This window comes from Seriola lalandi, unplaced genomic scaffold (assembly GCF_002814215.2).
Source record: "Seriola lalandi dorsalis isolate HSWRI2012SDOR001 ecotype SW California unplaced genomic scaffold, Sedor1 jcf7180002054748, whole genome shotgun sequence".
Classification (NCBI taxonomy): domain Eukaryota; kingdom Metazoa; phylum Chordata; class Actinopteri; order Carangiformes; family Carangidae; genus Seriola; species Seriola lalandi.
This window is the reverse complement of record NW_019525301.1, coordinates 1,421,165-1,437,157: the sequence shown is the minus strand read 5'-3', so window position 1 is coordinate 1,437,157 and position 15,993 is coordinate 1,421,165. Positions and strand designations below refer to the sequence as shown.

Below are 15,993 nucleotides of genomic sequence, written 5' to 3'. Positions count from 1 at the left end.
AAAACATTTCACAAAATGATTGAAGCATTAATTTCATAACATCTGCCATGGGGGTTATATTTTCAACATGTCTGTTTATTTGTACTGTACTTAAAAGTACACTAAACTTGCTGAAGGGATGGGGTATGGCCCAGGGAAGAGCCCGTTAAATTTTGGGGCAGAAGTAGATCATTTACTCCAAATTTGAATTTTTTTTTCACTGAAGTCTGGTGTATTTTGTTTGACATTGGCCTTGCAGTGACCCACTAGTGTATATCACAATTCATAGGCTTACTTGAAACTTTAGGTAACCCAAAGAGAGTTTGTTGGGTGTAGTGTGTGTAATAAACGCTGCAACTCTATTCCCTGATGAATACAATGAGATATGGCCAAAATCTTTGGGGGAAAACTAGTAAGTGGACTTTATTTTGCCACACTGCAGCACTGCCTGGTTGCTATGTTGTTAGCGCCCTTAGTAACCACTCTCTCCCATAATGCATCACTTCAAGGAGTGCTTGTGAGGTAACTTGGGCAACGCTAACTAATATAATGTAACGCAGCGTCACAGATGGAAATTAATATTATAAGCGAACAGTTATCTTAACTCTCACTATAATCAAATCAACAGAAAAGAGAAGCATTAGTATTGAACGCTATTATAAGGTAACGACGCCAAGCTATTAGCTACAGGGCTAATGCAACATATAGCTAGCTTCTTAGCTAAGCTTGATAACGGTATCTTAGCTCACGACGATGGATGCTGCTACTTATGTTTGCAATTTGCTGTGATAACTATTTACATTACAACCACGCCAACTCAATCCACAGCTTGCTAAGATAGTGGTAATGTTTTAAGGGCAGTTCATAGCCAATGATATGGGATCTAACTTGGAGTTGAACCTCTTTCTAGGTGTATGGATACATATAAGGGTCAACAAACCTAATAAATAATGGAGAGGGATTCGCACAATTCTGTCGTCTTCAACGCTTCAAAAAGAGAACTTTTTACCACGAACAATGGATACAAATCCATGCAGAAGAGATTACGGGCTCAATGGAAAATCCAGAGGTAGGTGTTGTGGTTGAACACTTACTTGTGTCTCCTGACTATGGCTATTTGTTTTAGCTTGAACATTAAAAAATTTCCTCAGCTTTTGCAGTAATTCTGAGAAAAAAAAGTCTGAAAATGCTATTTCCATAGTATGAAAGAAGAGCTGTCTGTGGAGAAGCTGAAAAATGTGAAGTTGTGGATAACGGCAGGCCCAAGGGAAAAGTTCACAGCATCAGAGGTGATGTATCAGGACAAGATATCTCCTATCAGCTTAGAACATGTTTATTTTCTTTAATTTGCAGGAATGTGATGTGCAAAATGTTGGGTCAGTTATCACACAAGCATGTTTTGACACTGTTGTCCCATTTTACTCCAGCTTGAGGTTATCAAGCACTACCTGGATGGAGGAGGAAACGTGCTGGTCATGCTCGGTGAAGGAGGAGAAATTAAATATGACACCAACATCAACTTTCTCCTGGAGGAGTTTGGAATAATGGTTAACAATGGTGCATATTGACAGTTAACATCATCTAACTGATCATCATAATCAGTTAAAGGTATTTTTATTGAAACATTTTCTTTTTTATCACTGCTGCAGATGCTGTTGTGAGGAATGTGTATTACAAATACTTTCATCCTAAGGAGGCACTCGTGTCCAATGGTGTATTGAACAGGTTTGTGGTTGCAGTATAATTTTTTCTCATACCAACATATTTATAATAAATCCCAGAGTGTTTGTAACCTAAAGAACCTATTCAAATGTACTTGTAATAATTGTACTATTATAAAATGAATTTGTCTATAAAGCTGATGCACATCTAAGTGAGGAATTTCTTCCTCTTTCTTGTCCAGAGAGATCAGTCGGGCTGCTGGCAAAGTGGTCACAGGAATGATTGAAGATGAAAATGTTGGAAATAATGCCCAGTAAATGTTTTTGCCTTTATATTCTTATCTCCTACATTGAGTGCACCATTTAATGCTAGGATTCGCAACATGGTTTTGAATGCAAGCATTTTTATCTATTTGTGTAGGGCTCTCACATTTGTGTATCCATATGGTGCCACGTTGAGTGTGATGAAGCCTGCTGTGGCCGTTCTTTCAACTGGCTCAGTCTGCTTCCCCCTCAACAGGCCTGTCCTGGCCTTCTATCAAGGAAAGGTCAGAAGCACTAAGTAATTTTCATACTTGTTCCCAGCACATGTAATATTTATAAATCTATACTTGTGAGGTGATGTTGAAAGACATCTTGTGTCTTATGAAGGAGGCAGGCAAACTGGTTGTGCTGGGTTCCTGTCACATGTTCAGTGACCAGTACATAGACAAAGAAGAGAACAGTAAAATCATGGTGAGTCAAGTTGACATTTTTAGATTTGTTTAACGCATTGAATGGTAGAGATGTGGTCTGCTCTCCTGTGGAATTTGTTGAGTATCAGTTTTTGTGCACAACAGTCTGTTGTACTTTTTCATTCCAGGATGTCGTGCTCCAGTGGCTCATGACTGATAATATTCAGCTGAACCAGATTGATGCAGAGGACCCAGAGGTAAGGAAGTGTACGTGATAGGAGAATGGCATCACTAATATTGTCTTGTAAATTAACTGATGTCCATCTTGCCCTTTCATCCCTTAGATAACAGATTACAACATGTTGCCAGACACAGGGTGCTTGTCAGAACAGCTCAGAGTGTGCTTACAAGAGGGTGACGAAAACCCCAGGGACTTCACCTCCCTCTTTGATATGTCTTTGTTCAATTTGTCAACCGACACTTTACCTCAAGTCATCAGGTGAGAATGCAAAATATACCACATGACATCCCTACATTACAGCTTTGTTTTTCTACATAGCTTTGAAATATATATATATATATATATATGCTTCCTGCAGTGCTTACAAGCAGCTTAATGTCAAAGACGAGCCACTGCAGCTGATCACACCACAGTTTGAGACCCCGCTGCCTCAGCTTCAACCTGCTGTAAGTTTCATTCCTGTTCCAGTGTTCCCATATGTCATTCACGTCTTGTCATATGCTTAGAGCCCAAATTATTATTTTTTTTTTTAGGTCTTTCCACCTGCCTTAAGTGATTTACCTCCACCCATGCTGGATCTGTTTGATCTAGATGAAACATTCTCTTCTGAGAAAGTGCGCCTAGCACAGCTCACTAATAAATGTAAGTTCAGTAGTTATTCAGTAAAATTAACTGCTTAGATTTCAAATGTGAAGTAAAAATTGTACAATGTGTTCTCATTTCACAGGTACAGATGACGATCTCGAATTCTATGTGCGGAAATGTGGTGAAATTCTGGGCGTGACTCCAAAGTTGGATAAGGATCAGAGGGACGCCAAGCACATCTTGGAACACATTTTCTTCCAGGTTGTAGAGTTCAAGAAACTCAATCAGGTGAGTACTCTTAAAATCTCCTACAACTAACTATTATGCATTCAAGGACTTGTCTAAAAGTGAACATCCCACTTACAGGAGCATGACATCGACACTGAGGCACAATTCACGCCATTGTGATTGGATTCAAGAAACTTAAAAACTTTCAACTCTGTCTTTTCAATATGCTATACCATGATAAACAGGTGTGTATAGTCTAGTAATGGGGGTAAAGCGACTGCTACAGTAGTCATGGACTTGGCAGTATCAACAGGATACTTGTGTTCAGAAACTGTATATGAATTCATTAGTCTTTTATACCGCTTTTGTATTTTATTGTGGAAAAAAGGTAATATTGTAAAGATACTTATGCAAATAAAGTCACTGACATTTATTTAAATATTAAAAATCTTTAAAAACATTGTAACAAGCAACTGAGCTCTCTGCATGAGTCCTCACACATGGATCCTGTAAAAAAGAAACAAATTGAAGAGCTACAACATGGATCTGCAATGTTGCCATGGCATTCAATGATCAGTATTAAAAACTGAACAGAGCATCTTACCTTTATATTGTCATCCTGTGTTTTAATCTATTTTGGTGCAGAGGCAGACACAATCATGTGCATTTATCCTTCCAAACCTGTGACTTAACTCCATGTTCAGTTTGTGTGAAGAGAAATCCTTGGCCATATTGGGGCGAAACTTCAGCGAGTGAACATTTTGTAGACTGGGGTTTTGGACTCCATGTTGACTCCAGAGTGCAGGGTTTGGGGCTGTTGCTCTCGGATTTAATCAAAGACACATCCCATGACATTTGAAAGGTGGTGGAATCACTGAACGACTGGTCAGAACAAGCAGCCTTTTTTTGCTTTAGGAGGAACATGTAGGGAGTAGAGGACTTTCCTTGTGAAGGAACAGTCAGGTGACAATTGCCAGTCTCTGGATTGTTCAAGCTGTTCGTTGAGATTGCCTGAGGGGAGGAAATGGGATCTGATGGTAGGCAGAGAAAAGCCAGGTTGCATGGCCTGGCATCGGATCCATCAGCTGCTGTCTCATTTGACACTCTTGATGAGGAAAGTTGCTCCAGCGACAAAGCAGACAGCAAACTCTGTTCCCCCAAAAACTCCCTGTCAAGCTCTGATAGAGACGAACACTCAAAGCTGTTCATATCTAGGATGTAAAATATTAGATAACACTTGGAATTAGGTCATCTGGTCAGACTTATATGAATCATCATCAACCTATTTTCAGAATCAAACCAGTTTTCTCACCTTTAATGACAAAAGCTTTCTCCATTGTTTCCCTGGACTTGAGTGTCAACCGACTTGCAGGTGGGTTTTAAAGTGTTGCAGCAGCATGTTAATTGACCCAGCTGGAGGCTGAGCAAGTCATCAGTCTGAAGGGGGTGGAGCATCTCTCAATCAGATCAGGTGCACATTTTAGCTGTGATCCTTTTTTTTCATATATTTTTTTATGTTCAAATTTATTTTCATTATGTGGGAGGGGCGGCTGTTTGCTATGCAACAAGCAATCAGGTTTTTTTGTAATTAACATTTTCTCATTTTATTTACACATGCATGTTTGTGTACTTGTGTTAATAAATAAAAATAGTAATAAATAAAAATTGTGAGTGTTATTTAGCCAATATGAAAATAAAAAGAACTGATGACCTGACTGTTCAAATATTTTTTATATTTTAAGATCCCTCCAGACATGTTTTAAAACCTAAAAATAAGTGTAATGTTTTTGTACATATTATTTACATATAAGTTCAGCTACTTCTTAAACAACTGTTAAAGTAAGCATACATCTACTACTTTTTACTCAATTAAAAATCAATCTATGAATATAAAAATATTGTTAATTTCAAAATTTTACGGTACATGATGTGTCTCCTTAAGTCTTTTCTCTGTGTTCTTGTTTAAATTGCATATTGGACCATGAATGGCTTTTATGTTTTTCTCTGCTTAATTTAAGATGTGTTTTTTGGTTTTTTTTTTTTTTTTCATCGCCTCTATCTAATTGTTTTACTGTCTACTGTACTGTCTGTACTGTACTTTTTAATCATTATACTTTATAGAAATTTTATTATTGTTAGGAATCATTGCCTTTTTGTAAAGTTCAATTTTCCGCAATAAACAGAAAAAGTCATGGCCTTTGTTTATTTGGAATTTAACAACAAAAAGTAAATAAGAAAAGTTGGCCAACAGAATGTTTGTTGCTGACACTGTTGAAATTATAGTAAACGCAATTGATCTCACACAGCTCCCAAAACAAAGAGAAAGTTTTTCCAGTCTTGTCATTCAAAGCCAAGATGGCAATAAACACACATAAATATTTACCGGGAACAAAATATGTGTTTCTCTGTGGATCAATCTGAAATAGTTAGACATATTAGATGTTAGACATGTTAAGTAGCTATGATTTTTTGATTAAAATCTACAATTTTGTTTGAAAAATGTTTTTTTTAATAATAATAAATTTAATAATAAATAATAAATTTCCATTTCCTAATTTTCAGTTAATAATCAGAGGGCTGTTTATACATGACAGTCCATAGGACTTAGATTGTCACTACATTGTAAAAGTATATGCGACCCCATTTCATAGTGGGAGTAATATAATGGCAGAAACCCGTTCAATTGGTTTGTTACCTTTTAAAGATTATTTTGAAGGCCCTCAGCGGAAGTTTGCTCGACCGTGCGCGCACAACTACTGCGCAGCTACGTCACTATCCGGTTTCTACGATAGAGAAGGGCGCGAGATAGAAATCCAGGAGCGCGGAGAATCCGGGCGCTCCGCTCCAGCTGGTCAAAGGCTGTAACATTGCCATTCGAAACAGCAACAACGAGCCTCCATCGCTACCGCTGACCGGTTTATAAAGACATCAAACACGTGGAATACAACGATATAACAACGTATATACACGCACATGACGTGCAACGGCGGCAGGACATATTACCGTCTCGCCGTAAACAACAGAAACGAGGGAAATGTCTTGGTGGCCGCGCGGGTAAGATGTTCATCTTTGTTTTCTAAATTAACTTTAGACTTAGCAGTACTTATTTTTGCCACAGCCGGATTTAACGTTACCATTTAACATCTTAAAGTCTTAAAGGCTAGGTTATTTAGGCAAATGGTTTGCTGTTTGGCCTTAATTTGTAACTTTTGAGTAGGTCACGGACTCTGGTCTGTGCCGCCCTTTTCAGGACAGTCACTATAAACAGGGTTTAGCATTTATTTTGACGCCAGCCACATTGCCATTAATCCAATAAATCTGTTTAACACTTTGCTCACCTTTCAGCTTTGCCCAGCAGTAGTCTATGCGTGTGATAAAGTCAGCCAACCTAAATATAAACCTGATAATCAAGTTGTCCTCGTCACACTACAAGGGCGGGCCAGTTGCTAGTTTCTACTTTCACTGTCAGCTTTATTTATCCCTGCGGTTTGTTTCTCAGTGAGGATGGAGAGGAGGCCATGCTTCAAGACACTGATTCTGATGTGGCAGAGCAGAGAGACGGGGGCAAAGTGAAGGTGAAATGGACACAAGAGGAGGTGATTGTGACGACTTGTCCCAGCGATTTGCATGTTGTTGTTGACTTGACTCAAAGTAAATAATGACTCTGTAGGACAAGGGTAAACGTGCCAATTTGTTTGTGCTTACAGGATGACAAGCTCAAGGCTTTGGTTCAAAAACTGGGACCAAATGATTGGAAATATATTGCCGGCTACATACCAGTGAGTTTGATCAACTTTTCTGTTGTTTGTATTAAACATGGGGCCCCTGTTGTGATGTCAACAGAGATACTATTGAGTCTGACACTTGTTTTGTTTTGCTCAGAATCACACTGAACACCAGTGTCAGCACCGCTGGTTTAAGGTGTTGGATCCAGAATTGGTTAAGGGTCCTTGGACCAAGGAGGAGGATGAAAAGGTAGGTGACTCGATAACCAGCAGTGCAGGGGTTTGACATATGATTCACTGAGAACAGTTTATGCAATGTGATTCATGAGAATGAGTTGTAAATCAGATGCATATCCCTCATTCCTCAGGTTATAGAGCTTGTAAATCTCTACGGCAACAAACAGTGGGCGATGGTAGCCAAGCATCTGAAAGGCAGACTGGGGAAGCAGTGCAGAGAGCGCTGGCACAACCACCTCAATCCCAGCGTTAAGAAGTCATCATGGACAGCTGAGGAGGATCTCATCATTTACAAAGCTCACTGCCTGCTTGGAAACCGCTGGGCCGAGATTGCCAAGCTGCTCCCTGGAAGGTAAAGAATCAATCAGGTGGTGGAAATTGCTCAGCTCAGGAGATTACATTGTTGACATGGTTTCAGGTGTGGAAATAATGCTTTGCCTCCTCTATAGGATTCATGTTATAACATTTATTCACAGAACGGACAATGCAGTGAAGAATCACTGGAATTCCACCATCAAGCGCAAGTTGGAGATGGGCTTCTATGCCGGGGAGGTCTTTAAGCCAGATGAACTTGAAGAGCTGCTGGCCCGTGTGAATAAAGATGCACAGGTGGGCTATCTTTCCTTGACATTGAAAGCAGTCTTGACATGAAAGTAGTATTAAACCCAAAAAACTGTACTGAAAATTGATTTTTTTCTGATTACACAGATGTCTAGTTGCTCTCAAGATGGTGCAGACAAGGACCCAGAGCAGAAACTGCATCCTTCAGTAAGTGACCTATTGCGCTGATTTGAAAAATAACAGACTTTTAATACAGGATGGTTTTGAATACTTAAATCTCTGTCAGCTGATTTTTTTATATATAACGTTTACTGAAAGAATATCTGCATTACTCAACAGTAATTATGTTTATAGTATCAGTATTGTTATAGATGTCTGATGTTTTTTCCACCACCTGCAGGAAACGCCAGTCTCAGTCTCTATTAAAGCCAGCCCCAGCAAAGCAGGGCCATCAAGGGCTGCCCTCTCTCCAAAGGACAGCTTAAGCCCTAAGACTGAAGCAGACACGTCAGGAGAAATGAACTGTACCAGCTGGGTGGTGGACAGCTCCGGCTTCCTCTCCCCTAATGGCCCAGGACTGAAGGAAGTGCTGGACATGGTGGATGGAGTAAGTGTCCCCAGTACAATACAGAGATCCCACTATATTGCCATTAAGAAGACGCCTCATTATGCCGCCTTTGCATCTTAACACTGAACCAAACAAGCCAGCATATTGGTGCTGTGTGGTTTTAGGCAGCATGCCGGCCTGACGTGTAACCTGTCCCTCCATACTGGCTCTCCCTTATACACAGATGTCAATCTGACTCTGTGAATACTTCTGCTGCCGGCATGAAGGCAGAGCAGCAATGCCCTACATTCTGTGTTCATAATCTTTTATGTAGAACAGCTATGTGGAATAAAGGCGCAACATTCCCACCTTGAACAGGCTTTTTAAAAGGCACAGTCACACTTGCAACAGCATTGCGTATAGTTTAAATATGTATGCGATAACCCCTCCTTTAGCCTGGTTTGTAATGACTGCTTTGATCTACTGGTGACAAATGGTGTTACTGAGTTTAAATACATGCTGATTGAAAAAAGATTTCTTAATTGTTTGTGCTGTTTTTGTATTGATATATTTATTTTGGTATGTTTATGTTATAAAACAGAAGTAGGCCTCTTGTACAGCATTGCTCTAGATTTATTTGTCTGTTTAGACCATTTGAGAGCAGTGAATATATTGCAGTAAACTATATTGTGTATGCATAATATGGATGTATAAAATAACACGTCTCTTCTGCTATCAGGACTTGGATGGCTGGTGCAACCTAGCAGCCTTTGACCTGCCTGAGGAGAGTCCCAGCCCAGAGCGCCACCAGTTTCGTCTGGAGGGCAGTGCCTTGCAGGAGTTGAGCAAAGGCAGCAAGGGGGAACTCATCCCCATCTCTCCTGGTGGGGTCACGCCGCCCTCCATACTGAACCGCCGAGGCCGGAGACGCATTGCCTTGTCTCCTGATGGAAATAACTCCATGACTCCCAAGAGCACTCCTGTTAAAATTTTACCCTTTTCTCCATCTCAAGTAAGCTCGTAAACTTTAATACTGTAGAACTGACTGTGATGCTGCTTCTAATGTCATATGAAGTCTAATAACTAACATGTTGTTTCAGTTCCTCAACATGTGGACCAAGCAGGACACTCACGACCTGGAGAACCCGTCCCTCACGTCCACACCTGTGTGCAGCCAGAAAGCCATTGTTACTACACCGCTACAGCGAGATAAGACCCCCCTCACTCAGAAGGAAAACTCAATGTATGTGCTCTCTAACCCAAGTCTGATGTTTAGTGCTTGGTTGGTATGTATTTTGATTTTGAGTCTCGATGCTCACATTTCGTTTCCATGTAGATTTGTGACACCCAACCACAAGTCTGAGCTCTGTACGACCCCACGAACTCCAACGCCGTTCAAAAATGCCATGGAGAAGTACGGCCCTCTACAGCCTCTGGTGAGTACCTGTCTGTGATTTTCATTGAGTTCACTCATACCAACACTGCATTCACGCTTTTTCTGCCTCACTGCCTTAGCCTCAGACGCCGAACCTCGAAGACGACATAAACGAGGTCATCCTGAGAGACGCCGGAATTGACTTGGTTGTTGTACGTTCGACTCCGCCTGAGCAAAGGCGCAAAACAATGGTAACTATGTGTCAACTTTACACCTACAGGATTTTAACCCCTTAACCCCTGGTAAAGACATACCATAACATTTACACATACTAAGGGTTGGATCATGGAGAGCCACAGAGAAATTGGAAGTAAGAAAAAGTAGATCAGTATTACACTGACATTTGTAATAATTCAAGCAACAGATCTGAGGCCAGCTGAGAGGTGATTCATTAGAATGGACAAGGAGGGCTTAATGGAAAAGATGTGTTTTACACAGCATAGATTATAGTGAAAAACTCAGAAGGATGACCGTTTGTATGATGTGCACGGTGCCACAATGGAAAAACTTGATGGGAGCTGTAGTTTTTTGAATGCCAACGAATTAATCACAGTTGAACTTTGTCAAAATCATGGAGGATTTTATAGTAAGCACAAGTTTTTTAGTACTTAATGGATGGATGGATGTGAATTTGAATTTGGTGTTAAGCACAAGCTAGCGTTGGAATACAAAATAATAAGGAACAAGGAACGTGTGATCAAGTAGTCTACCTGTTGGAACTCGAGTGTATGTGTTTGACTGCTTGGGAACATTGAGTACATGCTGTTTGTTTAGTTCCACACTGCTTCGTGTTGACAAATTCACACCTTGGAGTGATGCTTTACAGTGACAGGCTTCCATTGTTGGTCAGCAGGCAGCTGCACAGGAGCAACTCGGTGTGAAAACTCTTGTTCATTTCAATCCCCCCAACCAGATATTTCTAGGCTGCTACTGCCACCGCCATTTAAGAATGCTCTAAGCTAATACATTTGCTGAGCACTTTATTAGGAACACCATACTAATACTGAGTAAGATCTTCCTTTGCTCTCCAAACAGCCTCAGTTCTTCATTGCATGTGTTCCACAGGATGTTGAAAACATTCCTTTGATATATCCAGCTCCATGTTGACATTATTGTGTCACATTTTCTGCAGTTTTGTCAGCTGTGCATTCTTGCTGCCAATCTCCTGTTCTACCACATCCCAAAGGTGTTCTACTGGATTTTTGGTCTGTGACATATGGTGCATTATCGTAGGCTTTAGGCTGCAGCATTAGAAACAATGATTGATTGGTATCAAGCGGCCAAAAGTGTGCCAAGAAAACTTTTCCCACACGAGTACACCACCAGCCTGGACTGTTGACTCAAAGCAGGTTGGGTTCATGAAATCATGCTGTTGACACCAAACCCTGACCTGACTATCTGCTGCCTGAGCGGAAACTGAGGTTCATCAGACCAGGCCATCAGCTGTCCAATTTAGTTCAGCCTGTGTCCGCTGCAGCCTCAGATTTATGTTCTTGGCTGACAGGAGTGGAACCTCACATGGTCTACTGCTGCTTCACCTCATGGTTCGACCTGTTCGACCATAGCCTTTTCTGTCAGCTCCAACCAGTCAGGCCTTTCTCTGTCTGCAGAACTGCCGCCCATCAGATGCTTGTTGTGTTTTTGGCTCCATACAGTCCAGAGACTATTGTGTATGAACATCTCAGGAGAGAAATACACAAACCAGTCCGTCTGGTACCAACAATCACACCGCGGTCAGAGTCTTCTGATGTCATTCTGATGTTTGATGTGAACATTAACTGAAGTTCCTGAGCTCTATCTGTATGATTTTTATGTGCTGCACTGCTGCTACATGATTGGACACTAACATGAATAATCAGGTGCACATGTGTTTCTGAGTAAGTGCTTGATGATTGTGTATTGATGTATTGTTTAGTTTCCACACCAAAACCCTAATAATGAAACAGTACATGAACATCTCAGTGCTGACGTGCTTTCATTTTTGACTGTTGCATTTGTTTCAGACTTATTGTACTTCATCATTGTTCTTGCTGAAGCTATTTGCTTAGATCTTGGTGTTTTTTTGTTTTTCTTGTTCTCAGCATCGCCCTCCCATGAAGAAAGTGAGGAAATCGTTGGCCCTGGATGTCATGGACTGTCAGGTGATGCCAACATCCAAACGCAAATCCTTCAAGACTGAAGCTAAACACAGCATCAAGGTAAAAAGTGTTGTGAATGTGTTGTTAGCCTGTTTGTAGATTTGATGCCTTCTAATTCCTGGCTTTTTGTCTTCCTTTTCTGACCACAGGAAGAACCTATGATAGTTTCCCTGAACTCCACGTCATTTTGCAGCAAGCGGCATGACAATATTTTGGATCAGGGCTTCCTTTTGGGACCTAGTGACAGTGCCATATTTCCCAGCACGGTGCCCCCAGTTCCAGTAAGCTCCATTTTTCACCTTAAATGGAAGGAATATGTTACATAGCTTTTTTTTTACTTTGACCTAATTCTACTGCAACATGTTTTGTCTGTCTTCAGATGTCAAAAGAATGGGAGACGGTTGTATGTGGACAAACTAAAGACCAGCTCATAATGACAGAGAAAGCCAGACGCTACCTTCGTGCACTAAAATCCCACGCACCCAACCGGGCTCTGATTCTGTCCTGAGACTTCGCTCATCTTCTCGCCAACATCTTACACATACACAACGCAATGTTGCTGGTGCTGTTTGTCCCTGCCTTTTTTTTGCTGTATTAATGTTGAAGGAAAGTACATGTCGTGTAGGTTTAGCACAGTTTTGTGAACAAGTCATTAGCAATCAAAACCTTTACAGTATGTAGCTCTGTCAATAATTTGAGAGAGAATGGTGCTTTTAGATTTTGTCCAATGACCTCGTGCAAGGCTTGACGTTACGAATCCTGTTTCATTGTATGGTCACTTAAACATGTTTGAAAAGAACAATGAATGTAAAATTGAAAAATCACGGCTATGTACTCTTGCTATCTGAAAAGACATGGGTTTTACATTGCATAATGTGTCTGTAATTTAACAGTGTTTTAAAATTGAATTGTGAAGAGTACAAACACTCAGGTTGAACCTACATATCTATATTTGTTATATAACATACTGTAGTTTTGATTGTGGAGTAAATTTAGACAGGGTGATCAGTAATACATTTAGAGATGTGTGATCTGTTGAAAATGTTAAGTGAACATTGTTTTGTCATGAGATCTGTTTAGCGTATGTATAGATTTATGATATAGATCTCAATACACATTAAAGGTCAGGTCAGGACCTCATTTGATGAAAATTTGACATCTGCTAAAAATGTAATAGTGACTATAGCACACATCAAGGTGACTTAATGACTTGGTGACTTTTTTATGCAATATTCAATATTCTAGTTGAGATGTAATGGGGGTATAGAAGCTATACCAGCCTTTGGTGGTAATGGTATGTTATTTGGCACTGCTTGTAAATATTTTGTGTTGTATGTTTTACTTCAACATACAACATTTGTTAAGAAATTTAATAAAACACAAATAGTATTTCCAGTACAGTTTCCTCCTGATTATGCGGCTATGTCCTGATGTGTTATGTAAACCTGTCATTTGTGGTTTTACAATAGGTCCAGATAAAGCAATTTGATGTTTAAAACAGTTCCGCTAAATGGACGTACAGTATGTGCTTAATGCAGGTAATCGAGGAATAACAAGATTGGTTGATAGATAGAATTATGTACAGTTTCTCAAAAGGAAAGACTAATTTCAGCTTTTGATTTTCTGTGTCTGCTGTTTTAATATTTGGAAATGACAAGAAAAATTAATTCACAAAATACCTATACATGGAAGATTATGTTTATATTTTTGGGCACATTCAGCCTATGTATAAATATCAGGTGAAATTTTACCTGCTATAATTAAATGCACCACAAAGCTCAGAACCTTATGGGACCTTTTTTTTTCTTTTTTCTTTTTACATAATCACAAGTTATCACGAATATGTTAGATCCTGCATGGTTTGCATTATGAATACACCAGTTTATCACATAGCGTAACAATTAACACAATAACTGATAAATTAAATTAAATTACATGTTATATCTTAACTTTTTTCTACGTGTACTTTGAAAAAAAAATCATTGCCTTGTGCTTTTATTTTGAAATGTAAAATGTACCACCGGATATTATACCTCTGGTGACAGCTCACTGTCTGAGACACCGGAAGAAATCGTCGGTTTTGGTGACGCTGCATAAGACTGCAAGACATGGACCGGTCTAGTAAGTGAATTAATTCATTAATTCCGAATGTATTGTTAGATATGTATGTTTTTTGTTTTAATTACGCTGTGTATGTAGTTACTGAACTACCAGTGTAAGTATTGGGACAAAAATACCGCCCGGTGCATGCAGTGTGCTGCTTTCTACTGATGTTAGCTTGTTCGCCTCGTAGCTAACCCTGCAATGAACAAGAGAGCGTAATTTCAATGAATGAATACATATCGCCAACAAAGATAATGTATTATAAAAATGGTTTATGTTTCCTCTCCTCGGCGATAATGTATAAATACACGTTTGGACCAGCCGATGGGTAACCTTTTCCCCGCTCTGTGTCCGCAGGGCTGTTCGGGTGCTTCCTCCTCAGCCTGGCTCTTGCTGGAGCTCAGGCACTGACACCAGCGCACCACCTCTCGCTGCCTGATGTGGCCCGACTGCAGAACCTCCTGAGCCAACAGTTCACTGACCTGGAGTCCGCGTACTATTCTGTTGTGGGTCTTACCAAGCTTGGAGCGGCCGTTTCAGATCACAATGTAAGAAATATCAATCCCTTATGGTTATTAATCCTGACATAGAAGGCTTGACTCTATTAATAATTCAATAATTTGCACATACATTTAATGCTTTGTTAAATGTGTTTCTCTTTGTAGCAAGTATGCCAGTTCCTCAAATCCCAGCTTGATCCCACTAGTGTTGACTCCATCTTCTTTGCTGCTGAGACCAGTCAGGCCATTTCAGGATGTGAGGTATGGAAATATTGTCTAAATTGTCCTAATGCCATTATGTTTATCATTAAACACATAGTTTGGAGTAGATAAATGTGTGGTGCAACTGGACAATATAGAAAAATAATTTACAACAATCTCATCATATTTGTCTAGTAATATTTCTTTGAGCATTTTGAATCTGCATGATTGGTCATTCTTATTCCGTCATATAGTTATAATGATGGTAAAATAATTGTAAAACATAATTGGTTTGGCCTGTACATTGACGTGAAAAAGTGGTTAAGGCTGTATTATAATTCAAACACCAAAGTACTGAACAGTTGACATGAGATTTTTGTTCACTCCATAGATCCCTGTGTCCAATGAAACCCGCGACATCCTCCTGGCAGCAGTTAGTGAAGATTCAACCATGACGCAGATCCATCGAGCCGTGAGCGCACTCAACTCTCTGGGACTTCCTGTGGCATCTCAGGAAGTTGTAGGTGCCCTGACAGCTCGCATCAACAAGGAGGACAATGTTATGGCGTAAGTAAAGTGTTAGTTGTGCTGCAGTTACATACTGTTTAGAGTGTTTAGAGAACGCTCATGAACAAATTATTTGAATAATTCATTCACAACAAACGTATGTTCTCTTTGGACAGTATCACCTTAGCTCTGCAAACAGCAGCTCGCCTCTCCCAGCAGGCAGAGCTCGGAGGAATACTGGAGGAAATCGAGGTGAGCACTTTAACTTCCAACAGGTGGTGCTGTGTCACTGTTCTTTAACTCACAGCAAGACACACTGAACTCTAATGCACAGTGTGGTTGTTGTTTTGTTGTATTTTTTGGTTGTTGTTGTTTTTTTTTTGTTTTTTTTTCTTAGCAGAATTCGATTTTAAGATATTTATGCTTTTTCCTCTCAGGATCTGACAGCTCGTTTGGATGACCTCGGTGGCATCTACCTTCAGTTTGAAGAGGGACTCGAGGCAACTGCCATGTTTGTGACTGCTGCTTATTCCCTGTCAGATCATGTGGACATGGAGCCCCCTCTCAAGGAGGTATGATATCTCTCCTTCAGGTGTTATTTCAGAGTTTGTAATTTCTTCTTGTTTTTCTCTTTGAAACTAATTGAAGATTATGCCCCCACCCCCCCCACC

General features: G+C 40.1%; 3 protein-coding genes across 5 annotated transcripts in view; all 3 read left to right on the top strand.

Moving 5' to 3' along the window:
* Nucleotides 1-480: 480 nt before the first annotated feature.
* Nucleotides 481-3,977, top strand: ift52 (intraflagellar transport 52 homolog (Chlamydomonas)). Of its 2 annotated transcripts, none has more exons than XM_023424641.2 (14): nucleotides 481-501; nucleotides 890-1,048; nucleotides 1,181-1,268; nucleotides 1,407-1,536; nucleotides 1,629-1,704; nucleotides 1,883-1,954; nucleotides 2,062-2,188; nucleotides 2,292-2,375; nucleotides 2,503-2,571; nucleotides 2,659-2,813; nucleotides 2,914-3,001; nucleotides 3,089-3,197; nucleotides 3,283-3,428; nucleotides 3,507-3,977. In XM_023424641.2, the coding sequence occupies exons 2-14, from the start codon at nucleotides 930-932 to the stop codon at nucleotides 3,546-3,548; spliced, it is 1,305 nt and encodes a 434-aa protein (XP_023280409.1). In that variant the 5' UTR covers nucleotides 481-501; nucleotides 890-929; the 3' UTR covers nucleotides 3,549-3,977. The 2 variants fall into 2 exon arrangements, with proteins under 2 accessions (XP_023280409.1, XP_023280408.1); XM_023424640.2 differs by lacking the exon at nucleotides 481-501 and adding an exon at nucleotides 510-642.
* A 2,208-nt stretch (nucleotides 3,978-6,185) lies between these two features.
* mybl2b (MYB proto-oncogene like 2b) lies at nucleotides 6,186-13,406 on the top strand. The gene is made up of 15 exons (XM_023424637.2): nucleotides 6,186-6,422; nucleotides 6,868-6,964; nucleotides 7,076-7,147; nucleotides 7,251-7,343; nucleotides 7,462-7,682; nucleotides 7,807-7,939; nucleotides 8,039-8,098; nucleotides 8,292-8,498; nucleotides 9,178-9,450; nucleotides 9,539-9,681; nucleotides 9,775-9,874; nucleotides 9,954-10,064; nucleotides 11,955-12,071; nucleotides 12,161-12,292; nucleotides 12,391-13,406. The coding sequence occupies exons 1-15, from the start codon at nucleotides 6,403-6,405 to the stop codon at nucleotides 12,517-12,519; spliced, it is 1,908 nt and encodes a 635-aa protein (XP_023280405.1). The 5' UTR covers nucleotides 6,186-6,402; the 3' UTR covers nucleotides 12,520-13,406.
* A 642-nt stretch (nucleotides 13,407-14,048) lies between these two features.
* The window catches only part of rpn2 (ribophorin II), an 8,218-nt gene continuing 6,273 nt past the window's right edge, over nucleotides 14,049-15,993 (top strand). For both annotated transcript variants that reach the window (XM_023424789.2, XM_023424788.2), the window contains exons 1-6: nucleotides 14,049-14,132; nucleotides 14,472-14,662; nucleotides 14,780-14,875; nucleotides 15,207-15,382; nucleotides 15,499-15,574; nucleotides 15,760-15,894. In XM_023424789.2, coding sequence (XP_023280557.1) covers nucleotides 14,120-14,132; nucleotides 14,472-14,662; nucleotides 14,780-14,875; nucleotides 15,207-15,382; nucleotides 15,499-15,574; nucleotides 15,760-15,894 — 687 coding nt within the window. In that variant the 5' untranslated portion in view covers nucleotides 14,049-14,119. The remainder of the gene's footprint in view (nucleotides 14,133-14,471; nucleotides 14,663-14,779; nucleotides 14,876-15,206; nucleotides 15,383-15,498; nucleotides 15,575-15,759; nucleotides 15,895-15,993) is intronic.